This window comes from Myxocyprinus asiaticus, chromosome 49 (assembly GCF_019703515.2).
Source record: "Myxocyprinus asiaticus isolate MX2 ecotype Aquarium Trade chromosome 49, UBuf_Myxa_2, whole genome shotgun sequence".
In the NCBI taxonomy this organism is placed as follows: Eukaryota; Metazoa; Chordata; class Actinopteri; order Cypriniformes; family Catostomidae; genus Myxocyprinus; species Myxocyprinus asiaticus.
In genome coordinates, this window is record NC_059392.1 from 2,291,852 (window position 1) to 2,313,918 (window position 22,067).

Here is a 22,067-nt window from a genome sequence, read left to right on the forward strand (position 1 = left end):
TACCGTGGAACACAAAAAACACAGACGGGACTACTGAGGCTAGTTGTATGCGTTACATTTTTATTATTTAAGTGGTCACAGAGAGAAATGGCGGGAATTTGAGCGCGAAGTTTGCTCGCCTCATAAAGAATGTTCATATTTCATATCAACAATATCCTCTTCTTTTATTGTTAAATATATATAAAATATTAAATTTATATAAGTTATTAATATAGTGTATCTGCATACGAAATCAGAACAGAGTAAAATGGTGACACGAATCTTACATTTATCCATACATAAACAATCAAAGGTTATTTTAGAACCGAGTTTAAACAGTATAGGACAAACTTGCAGCTCATGACTACTGTGCAAATGAACAATTTAGGCTAGTTGTGTTAATGTATTCTAAACACTAATAACTTTCCAGCCCTAAAACATCTTAAAAACATTTTGCCTTTAGCCTTTGAAATCTAGGTGCAATATGTAGGCGCCCTCAAATTCAGAAACCTTTTTAGATTTTGAGGCACATGCTTGGGTAATCATCGAAACTCTCATTCAATAAGGCATTCACACTGATCAACCACAACATTATTAAAACCACTGACAGGTGAAGTGAATAACATTGATTATCTCGTTACAATCGCACATGTCAAGGGGTGGGATACATTAGGCAGCAAGTTAACTGTCAATTCTTGAATTTCATGTGTTGGAAGCAGGAAAAATGGGCAAGTGTAAGGATCTGAGCGACTTTGACAAGGGCCAAATTGGGATGGCTAGACGACGGCAGGTCTTGAGGGGTGTTTCCGGTATGCAGTGGTAAGTACCTACCAAAAGTGGTCCAAGGAAGTACAACCAGTGAACCGGTGACAGGGTCATGGGCGCCCAAGGCTCACTGATGCATGTGGGGAGCAAAGGGTTGCCCATCTGACCCGATCCCACAGAAGAGCTACTGTAGCACAGTTTGCTGATAAACTTATCGCTGGCCATGATAGAAAGGTGTCAGAACATACAGTGCATCGCAGCTTGCTGCGTATGGGGCTGCATAGCCGCAGATCAGTCAGAGTGCCCATGCTGACCCCTTTCCCCAATGGGCACGTGAGCGTCAGAACTGGATCTTGGAGCAATGGAAGAAGGTGCCCTAGTTTGATGAATCACGTTTTCTTTTAGATCATGTGGATGGCCGGGTGCGTGTGCGTCGTTTACCTGGGGAAGAGATGGCAGCAGGATGCACTATGGGAAGAAGGCAGGCCGGTGGAGGCAGTGTGATACTCTGGGCAATGTTCTGCTGGGAAACCTCGAGTCCTGGCATTCATGTGGATGTTAGTTTGACACATACCACCTACCTAAACATCGTTGCAGACCAGGTACACCCCTTCTTGGCAACGGTATTCCCTTATGGCAGTGGCCTCTTTCAGCAGGATAATGCGCCCTGCCACACTGCACACATTGTTCGAGTGGTTTGAGGAACATGACGAAGAGTTCAAGGTGTTGCCCTGGCCTCCAAATTCCCCAGATCTCAATCCGATTGAGCATCTATGGGATGTGCTGGACCAACAAGTCCAATCCATGGAGGCCCCACCTCACAACTTACAGGACTTAAAGGATCTGCTGCTAACGTCTTGTGCCAGAAACCACAGGACACCTTCAGAGGTCTTGTGGAGTCCATGCCTGGACGGGTCAGAGTGGTTTTAGTGGCACGATGGGGACCTACACAATATTAGGCAGGTGGTTTTAATGTTGTGTCTGATTGGTGTATACTCCAAAACAAACTCCAGTAGTTTCTTGCAACAAGATCTTTCAGTAGTATCACAAAGTCAAGTGGATATTACACCACTAGAGGTCGCTGTAAGTCTTTTCTAACAGTCCACGACCATAAATGAGTCATCACAGAAAATTCACACAAACAAAAATATCTGACAATTCAGAAGAAATATCAACATGAAATATCTTTAGCATTTTGCTGAGGTAGCTAAGAGTTTAAGAAAGAAACTCAACGTAGTGGCTCTCTTCAGAAGTAAAATTAACCATAAATGATATTTTGTATGTTTATCCATCACTGTTCCATAAAGAACAATCGGAACAGTTTAGCAACTTAAACAACAGTTGAAAAGTTACATAAAATGATTATTTATGAAATAAATCATTGTGAACGTCAAACTAATTTAATGTTTAATATATACAGTATAGTAGTCAAATATGTCTGCGTTGCATTTTAATCTTTTAATAAAACATACTGAATATTCAGTATCTTCAACACTTCAACTGGATGATCATTCACATGGTCATTCACACCATCTATTTACGCTTGCTTTCCTAAATGTTAGGTGCTATATGTGCTCTTATTAAAAACAAGACTAATTCATTAAATTAAACAAATGAATTAAAGACAAGACTCTGAACCTATATCAAATACAATCAAAAGGTACAAAATGTAACAGTACAAACAAGTAGCATAACTCGGGGAATCCGCTGGTTTTACTACATTGTCTTAAGTATTCAAACATCAATCTGAAAATATAGTTGGACTTTGTTCGCAACAGACAATCCATGAGGGTGGGAGTTGAATTAAGTTTAAACACAAGAAATCAAAGAAACAAACAAAGCATACAAACAGGTATTGCAGTATTACTATCTGGCTTTCGGTGTTCTGCTGTTCATCTTTCGTCTCTGATTGGTTAAATTGTTCAGCACACAGTTATTGGTCAGTGAAGCCAGTTTGGAGTTAAAGACTCCCTTCTTCTGCTCCCAACTGCATTCTTCCTCTCCAACTTCATCAACATCACTCTCTACGTCACTCCGTTCATCTCGTTCGACCTAAAAAACACATTTGGAAAAATGTTTGTTCTTCGGTAACACTAAGAATAGGGCTGGGCAATATAGCAAAACATTGCAAAAATTATATATATATATATATATATATATATATATATATATATATATATATATATATTTAAATAAGAGGAACCATTTTTTTTGACTAAACAGCCATGGTAGCCAATTATATTCAAAATGTTTAATGCAAGAAGAGAAATACAGTAAAAATCTAGTTAATCGTAGTTTTTCCACAAATGAATAGGTTTTATATATACTATATGCACCAATATAACAGTCCAAAGTAAGAAACGGTAATATTTACTTACATATACTTTTACTAAAACATTTTAGAAATGAGAAATACCACGCGGAGACTTCCTTGAACATTTTCGAGTGATGAAAATGAATCATAAATGAATCATTGAATTTGATTCAGTTTGAACTGATTCACGGAAATCAATCGAAATTACCAACTAACAGTTTGTGAAGTTTAAATCAGAGACGCTACCAAAACATCTCAGCTTTAATGTTTTTATACTCGCAAACTGCGAAACAGAGGGACTTAACGGACAAATAACAGCTTATTAAAATCATTGCAATATTCACAATGTCGCTTACATTTTAACACCACCACCAAAATCATCGCAAATATACTATATTTCACTTGTTTATGTTTTGCAATTCATCTGACTGAATGAAAGCTAACAAAATCGATACTCACTTTGCCTAAAAAGATAAATTTGTAAATCATTCGAAGAATCAGCCAAGCCCAAAAGATGTGCAGTGCTTGAAGTGTCAAGAGCAGGGCATTGAAGAAATAATAACCAGGATACGGGAGAAAGACTTCCAGTGAATCTACAACAGTTGTGTAGACAATTCTGTTGAAGAGGACAAAAACAGGTGAACCGATCTAGAAGATACATGAACTAGATTGGTAAAGTTTGACAAGACAAACTTTGATGTTGGCTTGAAAAAGCCTTGACTGAAAGTTTAAACTAGTTTTAAAAGTTTGATGATTGTACAGACATTACAGTAAGTCAAACAGATCATTAACAAGCCTTCCGCCAATGTAGATCTATGAGATTTTTCCCATTTTTGATCGCTTGCTACGGGAAAATGGTAAGTCCGATCCATTAGAAAAGACACAGCACACTAAGTCAGAACATTCTGAAGGTTTTTGCCAAGTTTGGTGGATGTAACTTGAAAGGTCTATGAGTTACAATAGGAGTTACAATAGATAACTTTGCATAGATCACATATAAAATAAATAAAGAGTAAAGCTCTAACCTGCATGGGAAAACCACAAGACGAGTTACCAGGAATACTGTGGCAAAAACGATAAATAGGGTATCACACGTCTTCCTCCAACCAGCATAATGGAACATCTTGGCAGACTGTAAATAAAGAATATTAATAAAGCATACATTGTACTGGACAATTATAAAAAAAATCGCACTCATATATAGCAATATCTAGTCGATAAAATATGTTCGAGCAGAGCATAACTAGAAATTCCATATTCACTATGGAAATTTCAATGACTTTTTATTTTATTTTTCCAAGCCTGGAAATCACAATTTTTCTATTCCCTGATATTTCCAGGTTTTCAATGGCACAATATAGTAAATCACAATATAGACAGCAGGGTCAGGTAGGGCTAGAAAGACAAACATGGGGTTTCTCATATTGACCACAAAATATAGAAAGCAAGAGTTGTTACTGAGACAAGTGCTTAAGAAGAAAAAAGAAAAAACAAAAAAAAACATGACCACACTATAGGAATCATGGTAAACCAGTTCTGAGGACACGCCCACATGCCAAAGTCACAAGTTCTGTAACTGTAAGAGCACAATGACTGAACCAGATAACCACACACTTACTCACCAGAGGAAAAATAGTTTGCTTTAGAAGAGGAAGAAATTAAATATGACATTCAAGGTGTTTTACGAGTCCAAACAAGACTGAAATGAGCGGAATTGGCAGACGTCAAAGTGCATTTCATTCTGTTGTTGTCAAGAAGAAACACCCATTTTTGACATTTGCTAAATCTGCATTCCATTTCTCAGAATTTATAGACCCTTGGAGCAAAAATATGAATCTGAAACATGGCCAGGTCTAAGGAGGGGCATTGCCAAACCCCCAGATTTTCCTTGTGCCCCCCCCACCCCCCCAAGACTTCTGTGTCCGCAGAAGAAAAATGGGCATTTACTAAACATTAGGCGTTTTCAAACGGCAAGGGTGCGTCTTTAAGATTTTACATCGATTCTATTGAACACCCTCTAGATTGTATAGGCTTGGTCTTGGTCTTAGGCCTGGACACACCCACCTGCTAGCAATGCCAATCAGAAGTTGGAGACACAACCCATGTGTTTTGGTGGTGTGTTTAGATCCAAGAATTATGGTTGAAGGTTCAGTTTTATGTGTGATGTATTGGGCACTCAAATTTCATTTTGCCCCAGACTCTGTATTTTAGGCGATGGGGCGGTCATTGATATAGGGGATAAACACGTACAAATTTGGGTCCTAGCCAGTGTTATGATCGGCAGACAGATTGTTCTAAGGGGATGGAAGTCGGCTAAAGCGCCCTCATTTCAGGAGTGGTGCACATAGATGGGAAGAGTGGCGGCATTCGAAGAAATGTCATGTAGAAGGCTGGGAAACTCTGACTTATTTGATAGGAAATGGGGCAGATATTTAGCCTTCTTGGAGGGCTCTCGGGGAGGGGCAGTGGAGAGAGAAGTTTAGTTTTAAATGTGTGATTGTTATTATTTATATATATATATATATATATATATATATATATATATATATATATATATATATATATATATATTTCTTTTTCTTTCTTTTTTGTGTATATTCATGTGTGACCACAGGGATGTTTAATGAGTGTCAGGGTGGGGTTAGGGATTGGGAGGGGTAATAGTGGGGGTTAAATGTTGATTCTTTGAATATATGTTTTGCTTTTCAATTTTGTGAAAAGTGTTAATTCGAAAAAAATAATACCCACCCTAAAGGTAAAAAAAAAAAGACAAAATCTCATCCTATTCCTAGTCCTGACTTGAAACCGCTTTTACTGCAATCGTGACCAGAAGATTGTGATGTCATAATGGATCCCCACAGAGCAGCCAGTTTGAGAGTGAATAAATGTGACTCTGATTTACCTCTAGCAGGATGTCTGAAGAATCGTGGACTAACATCACCAGAGTTCCAACGCGCACATAGTTGCCACAGTACGAGAATGCGATCAGGAAAATGGTGGCGATGTGGTGAACGATCTGCTCCTTGAAGTCCTACACAACAAAACAAAATACGGCAAAAACATTCGCTCTAGTTGATTTTTTAAAATATCACACAGCAAGTAAACAAATAATGCCCTAAATGTTAATCTAGAGTTCAGGATGAAAGAGTTCATCTTACTTTGCGCTTGATGTCCGTTGTAACACAGAGCAGAAGTGAGAGGTAGAAGGACAACTCCACGATGTAATACCAGTACTGAACTTCTGCTACAGGCTATAGAGGAACAGAGATGGTGAATATCAGCCCAGTGAAGTACTGAGACACTTCAACGGCCTCAACATGTGCTTCAATTGCATGTCGAAGATGTCATCTTTTATAAAGCACTATTCAGGTGACATCAATGTTAACTGCTTTTGTGTGACACAATGAAGAGACAGAATTAGTCGCATTAAAAGTAAAGAAGTCGAGAAGATTATGTAGACGACGCAATATAAACATTATTTATATTACAGGGTGGAAACTCTGGTCAAATTAAAAAGTCATAATTGTTTAAATGTATTAATTTCTGCATAATCTCTTTTAAAGGAGCTCAACAGATTGAAGATTCAACAGGAAGTGAATGTGTTTATTACAGACCTGTCTGGGGTATCCGCGCCAGCATTCACGATGATCCCAAAACCATGGAGTCTGTCAGGGAAAAAGATGTAACAAAAATATATTTTTATAAATCGCACATGCAAAGTCTGGTAGACGTGCAGGTATATTAACCAGATAAAAAAAATAAAATAAATGTTTATCCCCTTTTCTCCCAATTTGGAATGCCCAATTCCCACTACTTTGTAGGTCCTCGTGGTGGCGCGGTTACTCACCTCAATCCGGGTGGCGGAGGACAAGTCTCAGTTGCCTCCGCTTCTGAGACAGTCAATCCGCGCATTTTATCACGTGACTCGTTGTGCATGACACCGCGGAGACTCACAGCATGTGGAGGCTCATGCTACTCTCCACGATCCACACACAACTTACCACACGCCCCATTGAGAGCGAGAACCACTAATCACGACCACGAGGAGGTTACCCCATGTGACTCTACCCTCCCTAGCAACCGGGCCAATTTGGTTGCTTAGGAGACCTGGCTGGAGTCACTCAGCACGCCCTGGATTCGAACTCACGACTCCAGGGGTGGTAGTCAGCGTCAATACTCGCTGAGATACCCAGGCCCCCCGTGTTAAACATATTTAAAGAAAATTTAATGTCTTTTAAATACTCAAAAGTAAACCTGAATTTGAATTTGTAAGTCATTTTATTCCCATAAGATGATTTTTTAATAATATTTTTATAATGTATTTTAATTTACTGAATATTGTTTTTATTAATTATTCATAATAATAATAATTTATTTATTACATTTATTTTAAAAAAATTGCATTTCTATAAATAATTTATTTTTATCTCTATCTCTTATTTTATCTCTATAAATAAAAAAAAATTGCATTTATTTAAATCATTAAAATCGTTATTTTATTTAATCTTGTTTAGTATTTTCTTATATTAATAAAGTAAAAACAAGGTCCATTTTAATTTCATTTTGACCCAAAAAAATTTGGTTTCCCACATTTGTTGGAAATCCCCTTTCAAAGAGGGCAACTTCATTCTGAACCACAACACCTGATGTTGCTGTTATTCGAAACAGTAATCTTAGCGATTAAAACTAGCATGTTAGATACGGGTATCAATCTCATTACATTTATATCCACATGTGAGGGTGTTGATTCAATGTTGGACCTTCATGGTGAAAATCCGTTGAAGATACTCACATTAATCAAAGAGACAAGACCAGCCGAAAACACAATGAGATAAAAGACAAACCTCCACCTGAGAAATAAGATCGAGAAACACCAGCTACAATTGTGTTAATGAATCGGATATTATTTGCCTCCTGTAGTGTTTACAAGCTATTTTAAGCTTTTTCAAAGGACACAATTTACATGCAGAACGGTTAGGCAGAAAACAGTCAAAAGCTGCACTTACGAAGCTTCACAAAACTTCCTGGTGTTACTGGGTATGTCCTGGTTTCTGCGGTGGCGCAGCCAGTTCTGGATTTGGTGCTGGTTGAGTCCACAGTGATTTTTCAAAAGCGTTATCTCATTCTGAACAACAACAAAAGAGCAGGTAAAAAGAGCTCCTCTCAAACCAGTTTATTTCACAAGTACTGAAGTATGGACAAGTTGGAGAAAGAATCGCCATTGGCTAGTAAATCAATATCACAGTTTCACGGTTTCACGGTATACGGTATTACACAATTATTATCATCAGTTACAATGACCTTTAAAGGAGTGAAAACAGAAGGGGTTTTTTATTTTTATGGTTGAACAAATGCTTTATTATAATTGAAACTTAAAACCATTTTTTTTTAAAGTCTCCCTTTTAAAAAGAAATAGAATAAATAAGAAAGCTAACAGAATTATAATAATAAAACTAATTATAAACATGATAAAAAAAAAATAGCGTGTAACTTTAACATGTTATATAACTAAAGCATGTTAGTTTACATGTTAAATTAACTACTAAATGAAAAACATCATCAGCTGTGTGAGCTTTTAAAGTAATGTCGTATGATTATTAATAATTAACATATACTGCAGGTGCGTGACTGCTCCTGTCTGTACCTTTAACTCAGTGGTTCTCAAATGGTTTTGCTTCAGGACAGATTTTACATTGGAAATCAGGTGGCGACCCGCCATAGTAAAAACATAATCTGTATTTAATGTATCCTGCATTTCCTTTTATGTTGCATAGTTTTGTTCATGGTTTTCAAGTACAAGGAAATGCATCAAGTGACATTATTTTTGTTGTTGACCAATCAAAGTGGTCACATCAGTTTTGAGGTTTGCGCTCCGCAATATCGAGGGAAGCCCGGTTGTTGCACGCGCGTGCCAGAGATCATTAGCGCAAGCTGGTTCCGTTACACTCGTGCGAAAGTGCAGATGAGAAGTCTTTAGCTGATTGCGAGATTATCCTTAAATCTGCCTCGGCAGACCTAAATAGGCTATCACATGGGCAGCCGCCGAAATATCTTCAACGGGAGAACCGTGGCATTGTTCCTTCCCTGCTGTCCACGACCCAGTCCGAATACTGCTTTAACTCACACACACACTCACTTATGTCAGACCCCCTCGCCTCGCTTCTCTCTGACATTTTCTCTGACACAAACGCATTTTTGCCTCCGTCTGCACACTTTGCGCCACGTCCCGCTGTTCCTTTGTTTTTTGGATGCCGTGGCCAGTAAAAGAACTAACTTTTAAAAACATCAAGACGTATGCATTCTGTTTTATTTGTTATGTTTCGACTAGCTTTTTTTACGCAATAACGTATTTGTTATGAACGGCCCCTTACGAGGTTCCATTGCAGTTAGGATGCTGCCTTTGAAAGCAGCTACCTATTCAGACAGCAAGGCAGCTCACTACGTTTTGGCATAGATCTATGGAGTAATTGTTGATATACAGTATTAAATATCTTACATTTTGGCACACATTAAAGACAACAGGTGTATCAAGATTGGCACAGGTGCACGTGTGACTCACTAACCTGTGAGGGCTGCTTCTTTTTCTGCAGGTAAAACTCCTCCAGCTTTGGGATGGGCGTGACCCGAACTCGAACCTTGTCACGCACTCCCAACTGTCGGCTGAGAGGCAACGCGACAACCCTGCGAGACACACACACTGCTTTAAATGTGACTCGACAGTGGGTGTGACACCTTCTTGAGCTTGGAGAGCTCCCTGTCTTGCAGTCTGACATCTAAGGCTGCACGATTATGACAAAATAATAATTGTCAATTACTTCCCTTGATATTTTAATTGCGAATAATTTCACCTGATAAAATTTCAGTTCAAATGCTTAATTTGTGTGGGGTAATGAAAGTTATATTCTTTATGTACTTTGTTTAGGGTACACATCCAAAACAAGCTGTTTTAGACAAAAGTAAATCACTTAACAGTGGCAAGATAAAGTATGTGAACCCTTCGTAATTACCTGCATTTATGTATAAATTTGTCTTAAAATCTGGTTTGAACTTCATCTAAGCTACAATAATAAACAAACACAATCTGTTTTAACTAATAACACACAAATGATTGTATTTTTCTTGTACATATTGAATACATCAATCAAACATGATACAGGTTTAAAAAAGTATGTGAACCCCTAGGCAAATGAGGTCAACAAAAGCTAATTACAGTCAGGAGCTGGCAAACCTGGCACACAAATTAATGAAGTGAGATTGGAGGTGTGGGTTAGAGCTACTTTAACTTATAAAAAGCACTCAAATATTTTGAGTTTGCTGACGTGGACCAAGCCTCTCAAAAAATAGATTTCAGAAGATCTACGATCAAAATATGTTGCTTTGCAATAAGCTGGAAAGGGTTACAAAGTTATCTTGAAGAGTTTAGATATTCATCTGTCCACAGTTAGACAAACTATCTATAAATGGAGATGATTTAATACTATAGGTACTCTCTCTAGAAGTGGCTGTCCAGCCAAGATGACTCAAAGGGCACACTGCAGAATGCTCAATGAGGTAAAAAAGAACCCTAGAGTGACCGATAAAGACTTGAAGGAACCACTGGAACTGGTTAACATCTCTGTTCATGAGTCTACTATACTTGTGACTTTGATGAAGATGAGATCACATTTTATGACCAGTTAATGCAGAAAACCAGCTAATTCAAAGGGGTTCGCATACTTTTTCTTGTCACTGTATATTGGCTTCCTTAGCAGTATGGAAAACAAACTATTGTTCAAATTTTGCAACGCACAAGACCGTGACTGATTGCAATGCTCGACCGCTACAAAAAAACAACAACATATAAATACAACAAAACGCAAACAACGCAAGTAAGCCGTTACACTTTTAATGGTCACCTGATGCTGTTTGTAACTAAAGATCCTTAATCAATTCTGAGATCGTGTAAATGAGGGTGTTGTGGATGATTCTGTAACACAAGGTCAGGAAAGGGCGAGATCTAATTTCAAGAGCGACATAAGAAATAGCTGTCGTTGTGACACTGAGGCCATCTCATCCAAACCCCGCTAACCAGCTGGTCAACAACTGACTTACTTTACCAGACTTACAGTATCTATGTACTGACAAATCAACCTGTAATGTAAAAGTGAATCTCACGAAAACAAAAAAATGTCCAAAAGCCAGAAATAATATTTTGCATACAGAAAACGTAAGTCTACTTTAGTACCATTAGGATTTTCTGCATTGTTCCATTAATTTTTAACAAAATCAAGACAAGATGATTATTGCATGGCGATTTGGGGTGAAAATGCGCAAAATATTAAACTGCAAAAAATTGTAATTGCCTTAAAAAAATTTTTTTTGACCTGGATATTTCTTCGCAAGATTCACCCATAAGGAAGTCCCATTTTTAGAACAGAATGCTTTCACTTTTTTGAAACACCTGCTCCTATCGTACGAATGATGCAAGGTGTCGTCAGTTACGCAGTGCATATTCAATCATTGCAAAAGCACAACGGTGTACAGTTTAAATAAAACAGCCCATTGCAAACCCTGCTTGAGCAGTTTTTGTCACAAGGAAAAAGTGATAACGAAACTATGTAAAAACAACCCACCAAAACAATCAACTGTCACACCTATATACAATCAAAATACACTGGTATCCTGATTCCAATCATTACAACTAAGATTTATTATACAGATTAAGTCTGCAAGCGACAAACTGATTCAGCCTTCCTTTACACCTGGAAAGAAATCCCTCAAGAGAAACTAATCGATGCATTTTAGAGTGCTAAAAGTGCGCTAAGTTTGCATGTTTCAACATACTATTTCTATATTTATATACATTCCAATTCAGTCTCTGCTTATTTAGGCAGCCTGCTTCTTTAATAATTGAATGGTAGGAAATGCAATGGGGTCAGGGGTGGACTGGGAAGAAAATTCAGCCCGGGACTTTACATAGAAACTGGCGCATTCTGCATAATGCAGCAGCCCCATTTCGTGGCCGGCCCACCGGGAAAAGTCCCGGTTCTCCCAATGGCCAGTCCACCACTGAATGGGGTTATAAATTATTGTTGCAATATTGTGAGAAAAAACAATCAAAATATGTAAATATATGATTGTATTGCCCTAGCACTAACCTTTCAAAAACAAACCGCAGGGCGATGAAACCCAGGGCCAACGGCAGCGAGATAAGCAGGTCGCGGGGGACAGGATGCCGACTGCTGCCCGCCGTCCCGTCAGCGATGTCCTGCCATGTGACGCCAGGTGGAAGCCAGAAGTCCTGCCGCCAAATCCACTGGTTTACAAGCTCCTCCATCCTACAGACACAAGGAAGGACGTAGTTAGACAGCACCAGATAACTATTTACTAATAATGCAATTATAATAACTGATAACTGATTAATCGGCCAATTTAAAAAATAAATCAGTCAATTTACAGAATGAAAAAAAAGCTTATCAGTCTTTCCTTACTGTGAAGGGTACCGATATTGAGGCTACAAAAGTCCAAAATGAATAACATCCCAAAAGCTGTTTATTGTGCAACCAAAATCTCAATAATAACTTCGAAAATTAATATTTGGGGGACTTTCAACTTTAAACAAGTCCAAAATACACTGGGACTCTTATTTTGAAATGACAGAGACTTGGCTAACTTACAATGCTCTATATGCAAGTATTAACCATATTACACTTTTTACAGTTAATATGTATATATTTCACCAGATGAGGTTAACTGATGAGGAATAAAACAATTTGGAAGAAAAGAAACTATCGGCATAGATTTTGGCCAATAACCGATAGTTCCAAAAAGCAACTATCGGCACCGATTAATCGGTAAAACCGATATATCGTCTACCTCTATTTCACAACCTTTATGTATTGTACAGAACTCAAAGGAATATTTCAGGAAACAGATGAAAATTCACTCATTATTTAATCACTCTGATGTCATTCCACAAAAAAAACAAAAAACAAAACAAAAAAAAAACAAACATTTTCTCCCCAATCTGGAATGCCCAATTCCCATTGCGTTCTAAGTCCTCATGGTGGCGTAGTGACTCACCTCAATCCGGGTGGCGGAGGACGAAGACCGTCAATCCGCGCATCTTATCACGTGGCTTGTTGAGAGCGTTACCGCGGAGACGTAGCGCGTGTGGAGGCTTCGCGCCACTCTCCGCGGCATCCACGCACAACTCACCACGCACCCACCGAGAGCGAGAACCACATTATAGCGACCACAAGGAGGTTACCCCACGTGACTTTACCTTCCCTAGCAACCAGGCCAATTTGGTTGCTCAGGAGACCTGGCTGGGGTCACTCACAAATACTAATTTTAAGTATATTTTCAGAGATATTTTTCATAAAATAATTGGATCCCACTTTATATTTGGTGTCTTTAACTACTATGTACTTACATTAAAATACATACAATACAATGCATTTATTGTGTAACTACATGTTGTTCTGCAAAATTCTCACAAGATTCACATTTGCTGCTACTGAGGTTGAAGTCCAGGTAGGTTTAGGGTTAGAGGTAAAGTTAACAGTGTAACTACATTTGTAATTAAATGCAGGTACATTAACTGTAAGTACAATGCGTCAACACGTATGTACATAATAAGTAAGTTGTATCAAATGCGTAAGTACATAGTAGTTAAAGACACCTTATTTAAAGTGGGTCCAATAACTGTTTACAGTGACCACCGGGAAAGAGCTGTGGGAATATTCTTTATCAATTCTCTTGTGTTCCTCTAATATAAATCTCCACTTTCACTTTCAGAATGTGAAAGTGGACTTGTTTCACAGTCACACTTTTCATATCACTTCTGAAGACATGGATTTAACCACTGGAGTCTGATGGATTACTTTCATGCTGCCTTTATGTGCTTTTTGGAGCTTCAAAGGTCTGGTCACCATTCACTTGCATTGTAAGGAGCAACAGAGCTGAGATATTCTTCTGAAAATCTTTGTTTGTGTTCAGCAGAAGACAGAAAGTCAAACACATCTCGGATGGCATGAGGGTGAGTAAAGGATGAGATAATTTACATTTTGGGGTGAACTGTCCCTTTAAATACTCGAATAATGCCTCAGTAACATCACGACTCTACAGCGATTAGTTGATCAAACATGGTGCATTTTATCAGGTGGATTATTATTAACATAGCCTAAAATGTGGATAAATCTCAGTAATGCTGTTCAGATGTCAATATATCTAACGCAGGATATATAAAAAAAAATATTTATGTCAACAAATCGAGCGTATATCTAGAAATAACAGCATTGAAATATTTGTAATATTAGAAAATATTTTTGTAACGTGTTAAGACCAATATTAATAAACATCAAGTGAAGTTATGATGCAAAATAACAATAAATCTTCCAACATGACCACCACTACATAATATTACATTGTTATGGATATATTAGTAATAATGATAATTATTTAAATGAATATTTAAAAGCCATAATTACCGGTTCATGTGTCAGTGATGGATAAACAATGATGTATCTCAATTACGACAGGACTCGGGCCTCTTCTACGGGGATATTTCCGTTTTTTATTTCCCTTCTTCGTTATGAACAGCATCAAGCGTCATGCTCCATTTATATCCAAATAAAAACAAACCCTCGCGCAGTTTCTTCCGGCCGAATATTCGATGGAATGCGCTCGACTGTCCTCTGATGACGACATCAACACACATCCACAAAACCAACCTCTGCTTTATATACTTATTCCAGCTTCCAATGGGGAAATCGATCATGCAAACATTAAATGATCCATGAGCCGAGGAAATGCATGAAACTCCAGATAAATGGGGTTTTCGGCTGCAGCAGCATCTCCTCCGTAGTTTCTCTCCATCAAGGAAACATCTTAAGGTGCTTTTGGCGCCATCTACCGGACATTTGATGCAATTTTGACAACAAAACAACTGGCTTTGGTAACAGAGGACGTGTTAGCACGTTGATAAAGAGCCTATAGTTAGTGTGATAATCTGTGTGCAACTGTCGAGATAATGAATAATTAGTTTCTTGGCGCCCAGAGACATAAACTCAATCAAACCACAAGAATTTTATAAAGTCCATTTCTGCAGATATCGAGAACCTGACAAGAAAAGGCAATAAGTTCACGATTTTTATTTTTATTTTTAAATGGTCTGATAACTTAAAGCACATATTAAGTAAAGAATGCATGCCCGCCTTGTTCTTCTGCCCATCAGATATGGAGTTACATATGTGCCACAATTATGAAATTTTGAGCGCACATAATTGTTTTTTGCACGTGCAAGATAATATTTTAAGTGCAAAAAAAAAATTTCTGCTCAAGCAAGATGATATTCTGAGTGCACAAAAAAATTCTGCTCGTGCAAAATGATATTCTGAGTGCACAAAAAATGTTCTGCACGCGCAATATATTTTGAGGGCACAAACATTTTTCTTCATGTGCAAGATGATATTTTGAGTGCACAAACAATTCTGCATGTGCAAGATGATATTCTGAGCGCACAAACAATTCTGCATGTGCAAGATGTTATTTTGAGCGTACAAAACTTTTTCTGCACACGCAAGATGATATTTTGAGCACATAAAAAAGTACTGCATGTGCAAGATGATATTTTGAGCGCATAAAAAAGTTCTGCATGTGCAAGATGATATTTTGAGTGCACAAAAAATGTTCTGCATGTGCAAGATGATATTTTGAGCGCATAAAAAATGTTCTGCGTGTGCAAGATGATATTTTGAGTGTACAAAACTTTTTCTGCACGTGCAAGATGATATTTTGAGTGCATAAAAAAGTTCTGCATGTGCAAGATGATATTTTGAGTGCACAAAAAATTTTCTGCATGTGCAAGATTATATTTTGAGCGCACAAAAAATTTTCTGCACGTGCAAGATTATATTTTGAGCGCACACATTTTTTTAGTTATTTTGCACGCACAAGATGATATTTTGAGCGCGCAAAAAGTTATTTTGCACATGCTTGAACTCAGTTTTGTAAAGCAGTGTATCTTCTTGCAAAGATACATTCATTTTGAGCAAACATAAATCAATTTTGCACTTGAATAAAGTTTATTTGTATGTGAATTTGCTCAGAATTCTTACATTTTGCTTTCTCCGCCTACCCACTCTGTGTGCAAAATAACTTTTTACATGCTCAAAATATCATCTTGCACATGCAGAACATTTTTGGTGTACTCAAAATATAATTTTGTGCATGCCGAATTCTGGCACAAGTATTACTCCATACTTAGAATGGATCTACATGTCCAATTCTCGAACAAATCATACTTTTGAACCAAATATTTTTAATGAAGCTGATGGATGTCTTTATTTATTTATTTATTTATTTATTAGGAAAACTGAGATGGGAACAATTTTGTACCCAATTTTGTTATTACTTATATTTATGAATATTATTAACCTAATAGTTATCGTTATCGTTATCGTTAACATTAGTAGCTGTTCTTTAGTTGCATCAATGATGCTGGAACAATACAACCCCAGATCGCACATGTCCATCTCTGAGATGACTGTTTAAGAGCATTTGATCTGGAAAGCATCTGCTAAACATCTAATAAAAAAACAAGAGAGATTTTAAAACATTCTAAATCATAAACATCTCCAAGACATCTGCTGAATGTCTTATTGACATCCGAGAGGAAACGTCTTGTAGACGTATTGCAGATGTAGTGAAAAATGATGAAATGAACAACAGTGAAATGAAACATAAAATTTCACGTGGGGATTTCTGAGAACACTTTTGAGTGATGACACGGTTGTGAATCGTTTTTTGAACCGGGTTCATGAAACAACCGTTCGCTAAAATGATTCGGACCTCCCAGCGCTATCTACTGCCTGTAGGCCCAGCAAGGATTCTAAAGGGTAAAAATGCATCAAAAAAACACTACAACAATGTAGTTTTTATATAAGTAGTAACTATTTTTGGTAAAGTTATGGAGGCATTGTAACTTTAGCATATTGGGAACAGCACATTTTGAATTTGTGTTAAAGCCCCATGGGTCTCTTGTCTTGTCTACTTGTCCCATTAAGTGTCATAAAATAAAAGAATTTATTTTAAAAAATCCAAACTTTGCACCACAGGAACTGATTTTAAATGGCAGTTTTATCATGATGAGAGCAAATGGTTTTTCAGACTATTTAAAAACATAAAATGTTAGATAACAAAACCCCTGTCCACCGCCGAAAGAGCCTAGAATGGGCACGTGAGCGTCAGAACTGGATCTTGGAGCAATGGAAAAGGTGGCCTGTTCTGATAAATCAGTTTTCTTCTATATCATGTGGACGGCCGGGTGCGTGTGCGTCGTTTACCTGGGGAAGAGATGGCAGCAGGATGCACTATGGGAAGAAGGCAGGCTGGTGGAGGGAGTGTGATGCTCTGGGCAATGTTCTGCTGGGAAACCTCGAGTCCTGGCATTCATGTGGATGTTACTTTGACACGTACCACCTACCTAAACATCGTTGCAGACCAGGTACACCCCTTCTTGGCAACGGTATTCCCTGATAGCAGTGGCCTCTTTCAGCAGGATAATGCATCCTGCCACACTGCACACATTGTTCAGGAATAGTTTGAGGAACATGACGAAGAGTTCAAGGTGTTGCCCTGGCCTCTAAATTCCCCAGATCTCAATCTGATTGAGCATCTATGGGATGTGCTGGACCAACAAGTCCGATCCATGGAGGCCCGACCTCGCAACAGGACTTAAAGGATCTGCTGCTAACGTCTTGTGCCAGATACCACAGGACACCTTCATAGGTCTTGTGGAGTCCATGCCTCAACGGGTCAGAGCTGTTTTGGCGCCACGAGGGGGATCTACACAATATTAGGCAGGTGGTTTTAATGTTGTGTCCGATTAGTGTAAACAGATATATGTGCCACATCTATGCACTGAATGTGTTTTATTTGGCCTTTAGCATGCAAGTTTTCCCAGACTGCAGGGCATTCAATCTGAATGCAATATATGTGGCCTAAAGCCAACGTAAACATGACTAAAATGGAGGGAGGATGTAATGTCATCTGTAATATATTCACTGTATATGAATTTCCATGATGCTGCCAACCTTATTTGGCTTTATATTGCGAGACTGCTTGGTCCAACCTCTTTTGCCTCTTGGAAAACTAATTAAATAACTTATTTAGTGACAGATTTATGATTTAAATAAACCCTCCAGTATGTACAACTGATCTGCATACTTGTATTGCATTGGCCAATCATGTTTGTTTGTGTTTCTTTCTCTAGCTGTTACTTGTACCTGTGATTAGCTTTAGTCTGGATTAGATGTACTGTATATCACAATGGTGCTTCATATGATACAGCACAATGTCAACAAACACTATAAATAAAAGAATCAAAATTCTCAACCCTTTCTAAACCACCAGCACTTTCCACTGACATTCAAGTCCAATTACTGCTAGAAAAACACATTCTCATCGGCCAATGCGGAGTTCAACCACAGCCATAAACACAACATAAAGTTTCCCTGGGAGAAAAATGTACTTCATAGCCACTCCCAAACTGACATATAACACAACATCAATGAAAGTGATGAATTGTGTTAATGTTCTGTATTGACCTGTTTCCTGACAAAGAACAGGTTTTAAATGTCTAATTATTCATTTTCTCTAATTTGTACTTGGCTGTTTATATCGGAGTCAAAGGGTAAAACTCTGTGTTGAAACACCGCAATTCTGCGTATTGTGGAGTTTACAAAAATAAACTGTTTAATCCTGATACCACTTTTGTCTGGTTAGCCAACTGTCGAACTGTGGACAGTTCAAATTTGGCAAATGTAGATAGAAAGGTCTGGAGCTAAAATCGAATCACTGCCTCCGGTGGCTAAAGCTGGAAGTGTTGTTGAACGAATAGACACGTGTGAGCGCCATTGTCCAGGTGAAATCCCCATAGAGTGGTGCCAAAGTTGTATTTTTAGTTGTAAATTATGTAAAACAGTCAATAGTAATGTATATTTTATTAACTCTACCCCCTAACCCCAAACCTAAACCTAAATGTCTGTAGAGTATATATATACAGAAGGTTGCTGGTTCAATCCCCACAGCCACCACCATTGTGTCCTTGAGCAAGGCACTTAACTCCAGGTTGCTCCAGGGGGATTGTCCCTGTAATAAGGGCACTGTAATTCACTTTGGATAAAAGCATCTGCCAAATGCGTAAATGTAAATGTACTAGTTCTGTGCTTTAGCCCACTACGCCACCACCACTGTCAACCTATGTATCATTTTTTTTATGCAAATGAGATTATTTCCTGGTTCCCACGGGACCAGAACCCATGTCTCGGAGGTTGATGTCACAGTTCGCTAATTTTCACTAAAACAACATTCGGAACTGAGTGCTCATGAGCAAAGATGGCAGTAAGCAGGTTGCGTACTTCTGGGGCTATGTGCGCTAGCTGAGTAACTGCCATTGAAATGAATGGGAATGCTAATGGCTAGCTTTCTCGAGGTATTATAGACCTTGTTGGATTGCCACAATTGAATGCAACAGTGCAGCCCATTTTTTCAGCCATCCATCTTCCGAAAGTAACCAAGACCAAATTTATTGCGTCATTCAGTGGCCGCAGAGCACTTTTGGCGCACATTGTTGGCCGCGAATCTCTGATATCCCCCCCTCAGGGTCATGGGTAGTGAAGTTCTTCACCAGGAATTTCACTATTAAACGTGTTTTATTTTTTAAATGACTGTAAGTTAAAATAACATAAACTGATGGCTTTAACTGAAGCATATACCATCGATGAACAACCTCAGAACTTTAAATGTTTATAATTTATCATAAATAATCAATTCGCCTATGGAAAAATTAATGCGATTTTTACTTCCGGAACCAGACTGTTGCGCTTTATTAGGAAAAGAATAGATAAAAGTGTGTGAATAAATTCACAAGGTTGGTAAGTAGTATATAGTCAGGAATTGGCCGTGTGCCAGGCTGTATTTGCAGGTAAACCGCTAATCGTGCCAGGGGTCAGACCACAGGGGCTGGACTGTTTGGCTGTGGTCTCTCTCATGGTGCCCCTCTGATAGCCAACAATAACAGCGCCAGGGATGTAGGGAATGTTGCCAAGGAAGCCATATTTCACAGCATAATGATCCACCGAGGGACCACAGTAGAGTGCCAGCTTTCCCCACAACTGAAAATTCCAAAGCATTTCTCAAGGGATCCACTTTAAAAAGTCAACATGAAATCAAAATCAGCCCTATTTATGTTTTCAATGCATGTTCTTGGTTTTACTGAGCACAAATCATCAGTGCATGTTATTCCAAAGAAACAAAATTGCAATGACTTTACATTTTGATAAAATGGTACGTTCACGTCATGTCGGAATTACTGTAATTACGAGATTCCGACTTGTAAAAAGCGTTCACGTCTTCATACAGCTCATAATTACAAGTTGTAATTCCTGAATTCTATGAAAGCTCCGACTTGACAGTCGAGACGTCATGTAAAAAGAATTAATATGGCAGCATCAACAACAGTTAGATGTGCCATTTTATTATGCCATCGTTACCTGGAGCGCTTTCTTTGTTCTTAAACGTTAAGCAAGAACATATAGAGGTAACATTTTGCTGTTATCAACAACAAAGCCGTTTTGGCATTACAAGACATAAAAACAAATAACTTCCGAGGTCTGAGGACATGAGCAGTTCAGAGTAGAATCTCTGAGTTGCCCTCTCTCAATTACAGTAATAAAGTGCAACAAAATTCATTTATCCCATAGACAAATTGATTTTCAACGATAACTTATAAACCTTTATAGCTACGAGGTTGTTCATCGATGATATTGCTTGCGTTGAAGCCATTGAGTCCACCTTATTTAAATTTCAAAAATCATGTTTGATAGTGGAATTTATGGTGAACAACTACATTACTCATGGTCCTGCAGAGAAAGATCCACCAATCAGAGAACCGCGGCCAATGAAACCCGCGAAACGTGCCTCAGAGTGACCGCACGCTCCCATGAATAATGTAATCGAGTTGATCTCCCTTCAACCTGAAACTACTTACTGTATACTGTATATTTGTACATATCAGGATATTTTGCAATAAACGTCAAATATATTGTTTCTATACTTATAAACAACAACCTAAAATCAATAGTTTTATGTATTCCCATCAAGTCATTCGCAATGCTTCATGGGATTGTAGTTTGTGCCCTTATGAAAGACGGTAAGTACACAGTTGTATCTTTGTCTTTATGTACGATTTTCAAATAATTTTTTGCCTCAAAACAAAGTTTGTGATGTTGCGATTCTCCTCTGAGCTGTTTGGTTTGGTTCATGGCTCACAACTCTTTTATGAAGGATTTTATTAAAGGTCTATGGAAGAAATGAATGGGGAAAATACTTTCTGGAACCCAGATGGCTGAAAAAATGGGTGTACACAGTTGCGCTCTATTCCGACACGACGAGAACGCAGCAAAAGATGAAAAATGTCTTAACTTCTTTTCAAAAGCTGAAACAAATTTACACATAATGTAAATATAAATGCAGTATTACTGTAACTATTTATTTCCTAGACGATAACTGGACATCGCCACTACATGTTGAGGTCTTGTATGAAATTCCGGTTAGTTTTTACCCCTGCATGTCCACTTTATTTTCTGCATAGGGCGTAGTGTCGCATTTATATGAGTTTCTTTTTTGCTGGTCTAATGAAGACAATCCTGCATAATTTGTACAGAACCTGTCGCTTTGAGTTTCTTTTTGGTGCATAACACAAAAACAAAGTGTCCCTCAATGAATTTCCCCATTCCTTTATTGTCATGCCAAACATGTCTTTGATTGTATGATTTATAGTCGAATAACAAACAAGTGGACAAAGAGACAAAATCCCTTTGTTCTACATCACGATGCTCTCTAATGGGTCAAAATGAAGCTAGAAATGAATTTGGAGATTTTTAACTTGTTCTCGTGGGTTAAGTCTTGTCGAAGCGATAGTTGTAGACATGAGGTAAGCTTTGCTAGCATAATATCCTTGTTT

General features: G+C 38.1%; 1 protein-coding gene across 1 annotated transcript; it reads right to left on the reverse strand.

Moving 5' to 3' along the window:
* Positions 1–1,177: 1,177 nt before the first annotated feature.
* cers4a (ceramide synthase 4a) lies at positions 1,178–14,912 on the reverse strand. The gene is made up of 11 exons (XM_051694143.1): positions 14,530–14,912; positions 12,196–12,375; positions 9,622–9,739; positions 8,065–8,183; positions 7,851–7,908; positions 6,673–6,723; positions 6,217–6,309; positions 5,961–6,089; positions 4,084–4,190; positions 3,518–3,674; positions 1,178–2,796 (listed from the first exon to the last, which is right to left on the reverse strand). Exons 1-11 carry the CDS (start codon positions 14,535–14,537, stop codon positions 2,611–2,613), a joined length of 1,206 nt encoding a protein of 401 aa, XP_051550103.1. The 5' UTR covers positions 14,538–14,912; the 3' UTR covers positions 1,178–2,610.
* Positions 14,913–22,067: the final 7,155 nt, after the last annotated feature.

Excerpts from the sequence above, each read along its gene's own strand:
- cers4a (XM_051694143.1), bottom strand. Across the intron at positions 9,740-12,195 it reads CTGCGGTTTGTTTTTGAAAG|GGTTGTCGCGTTGCCTCTCA; the intron begins GTTAGTGCTAGG and ends TGTGTCTCGCAG. Across the intron at positions 7,909-8,064 it reads AGGAAGTTTTGTGAAGCTTC|GTGGAGGTTTGTCTTTTATC; the intron begins GTAAGTGCAGCT and ends CTTATTTCTCAG.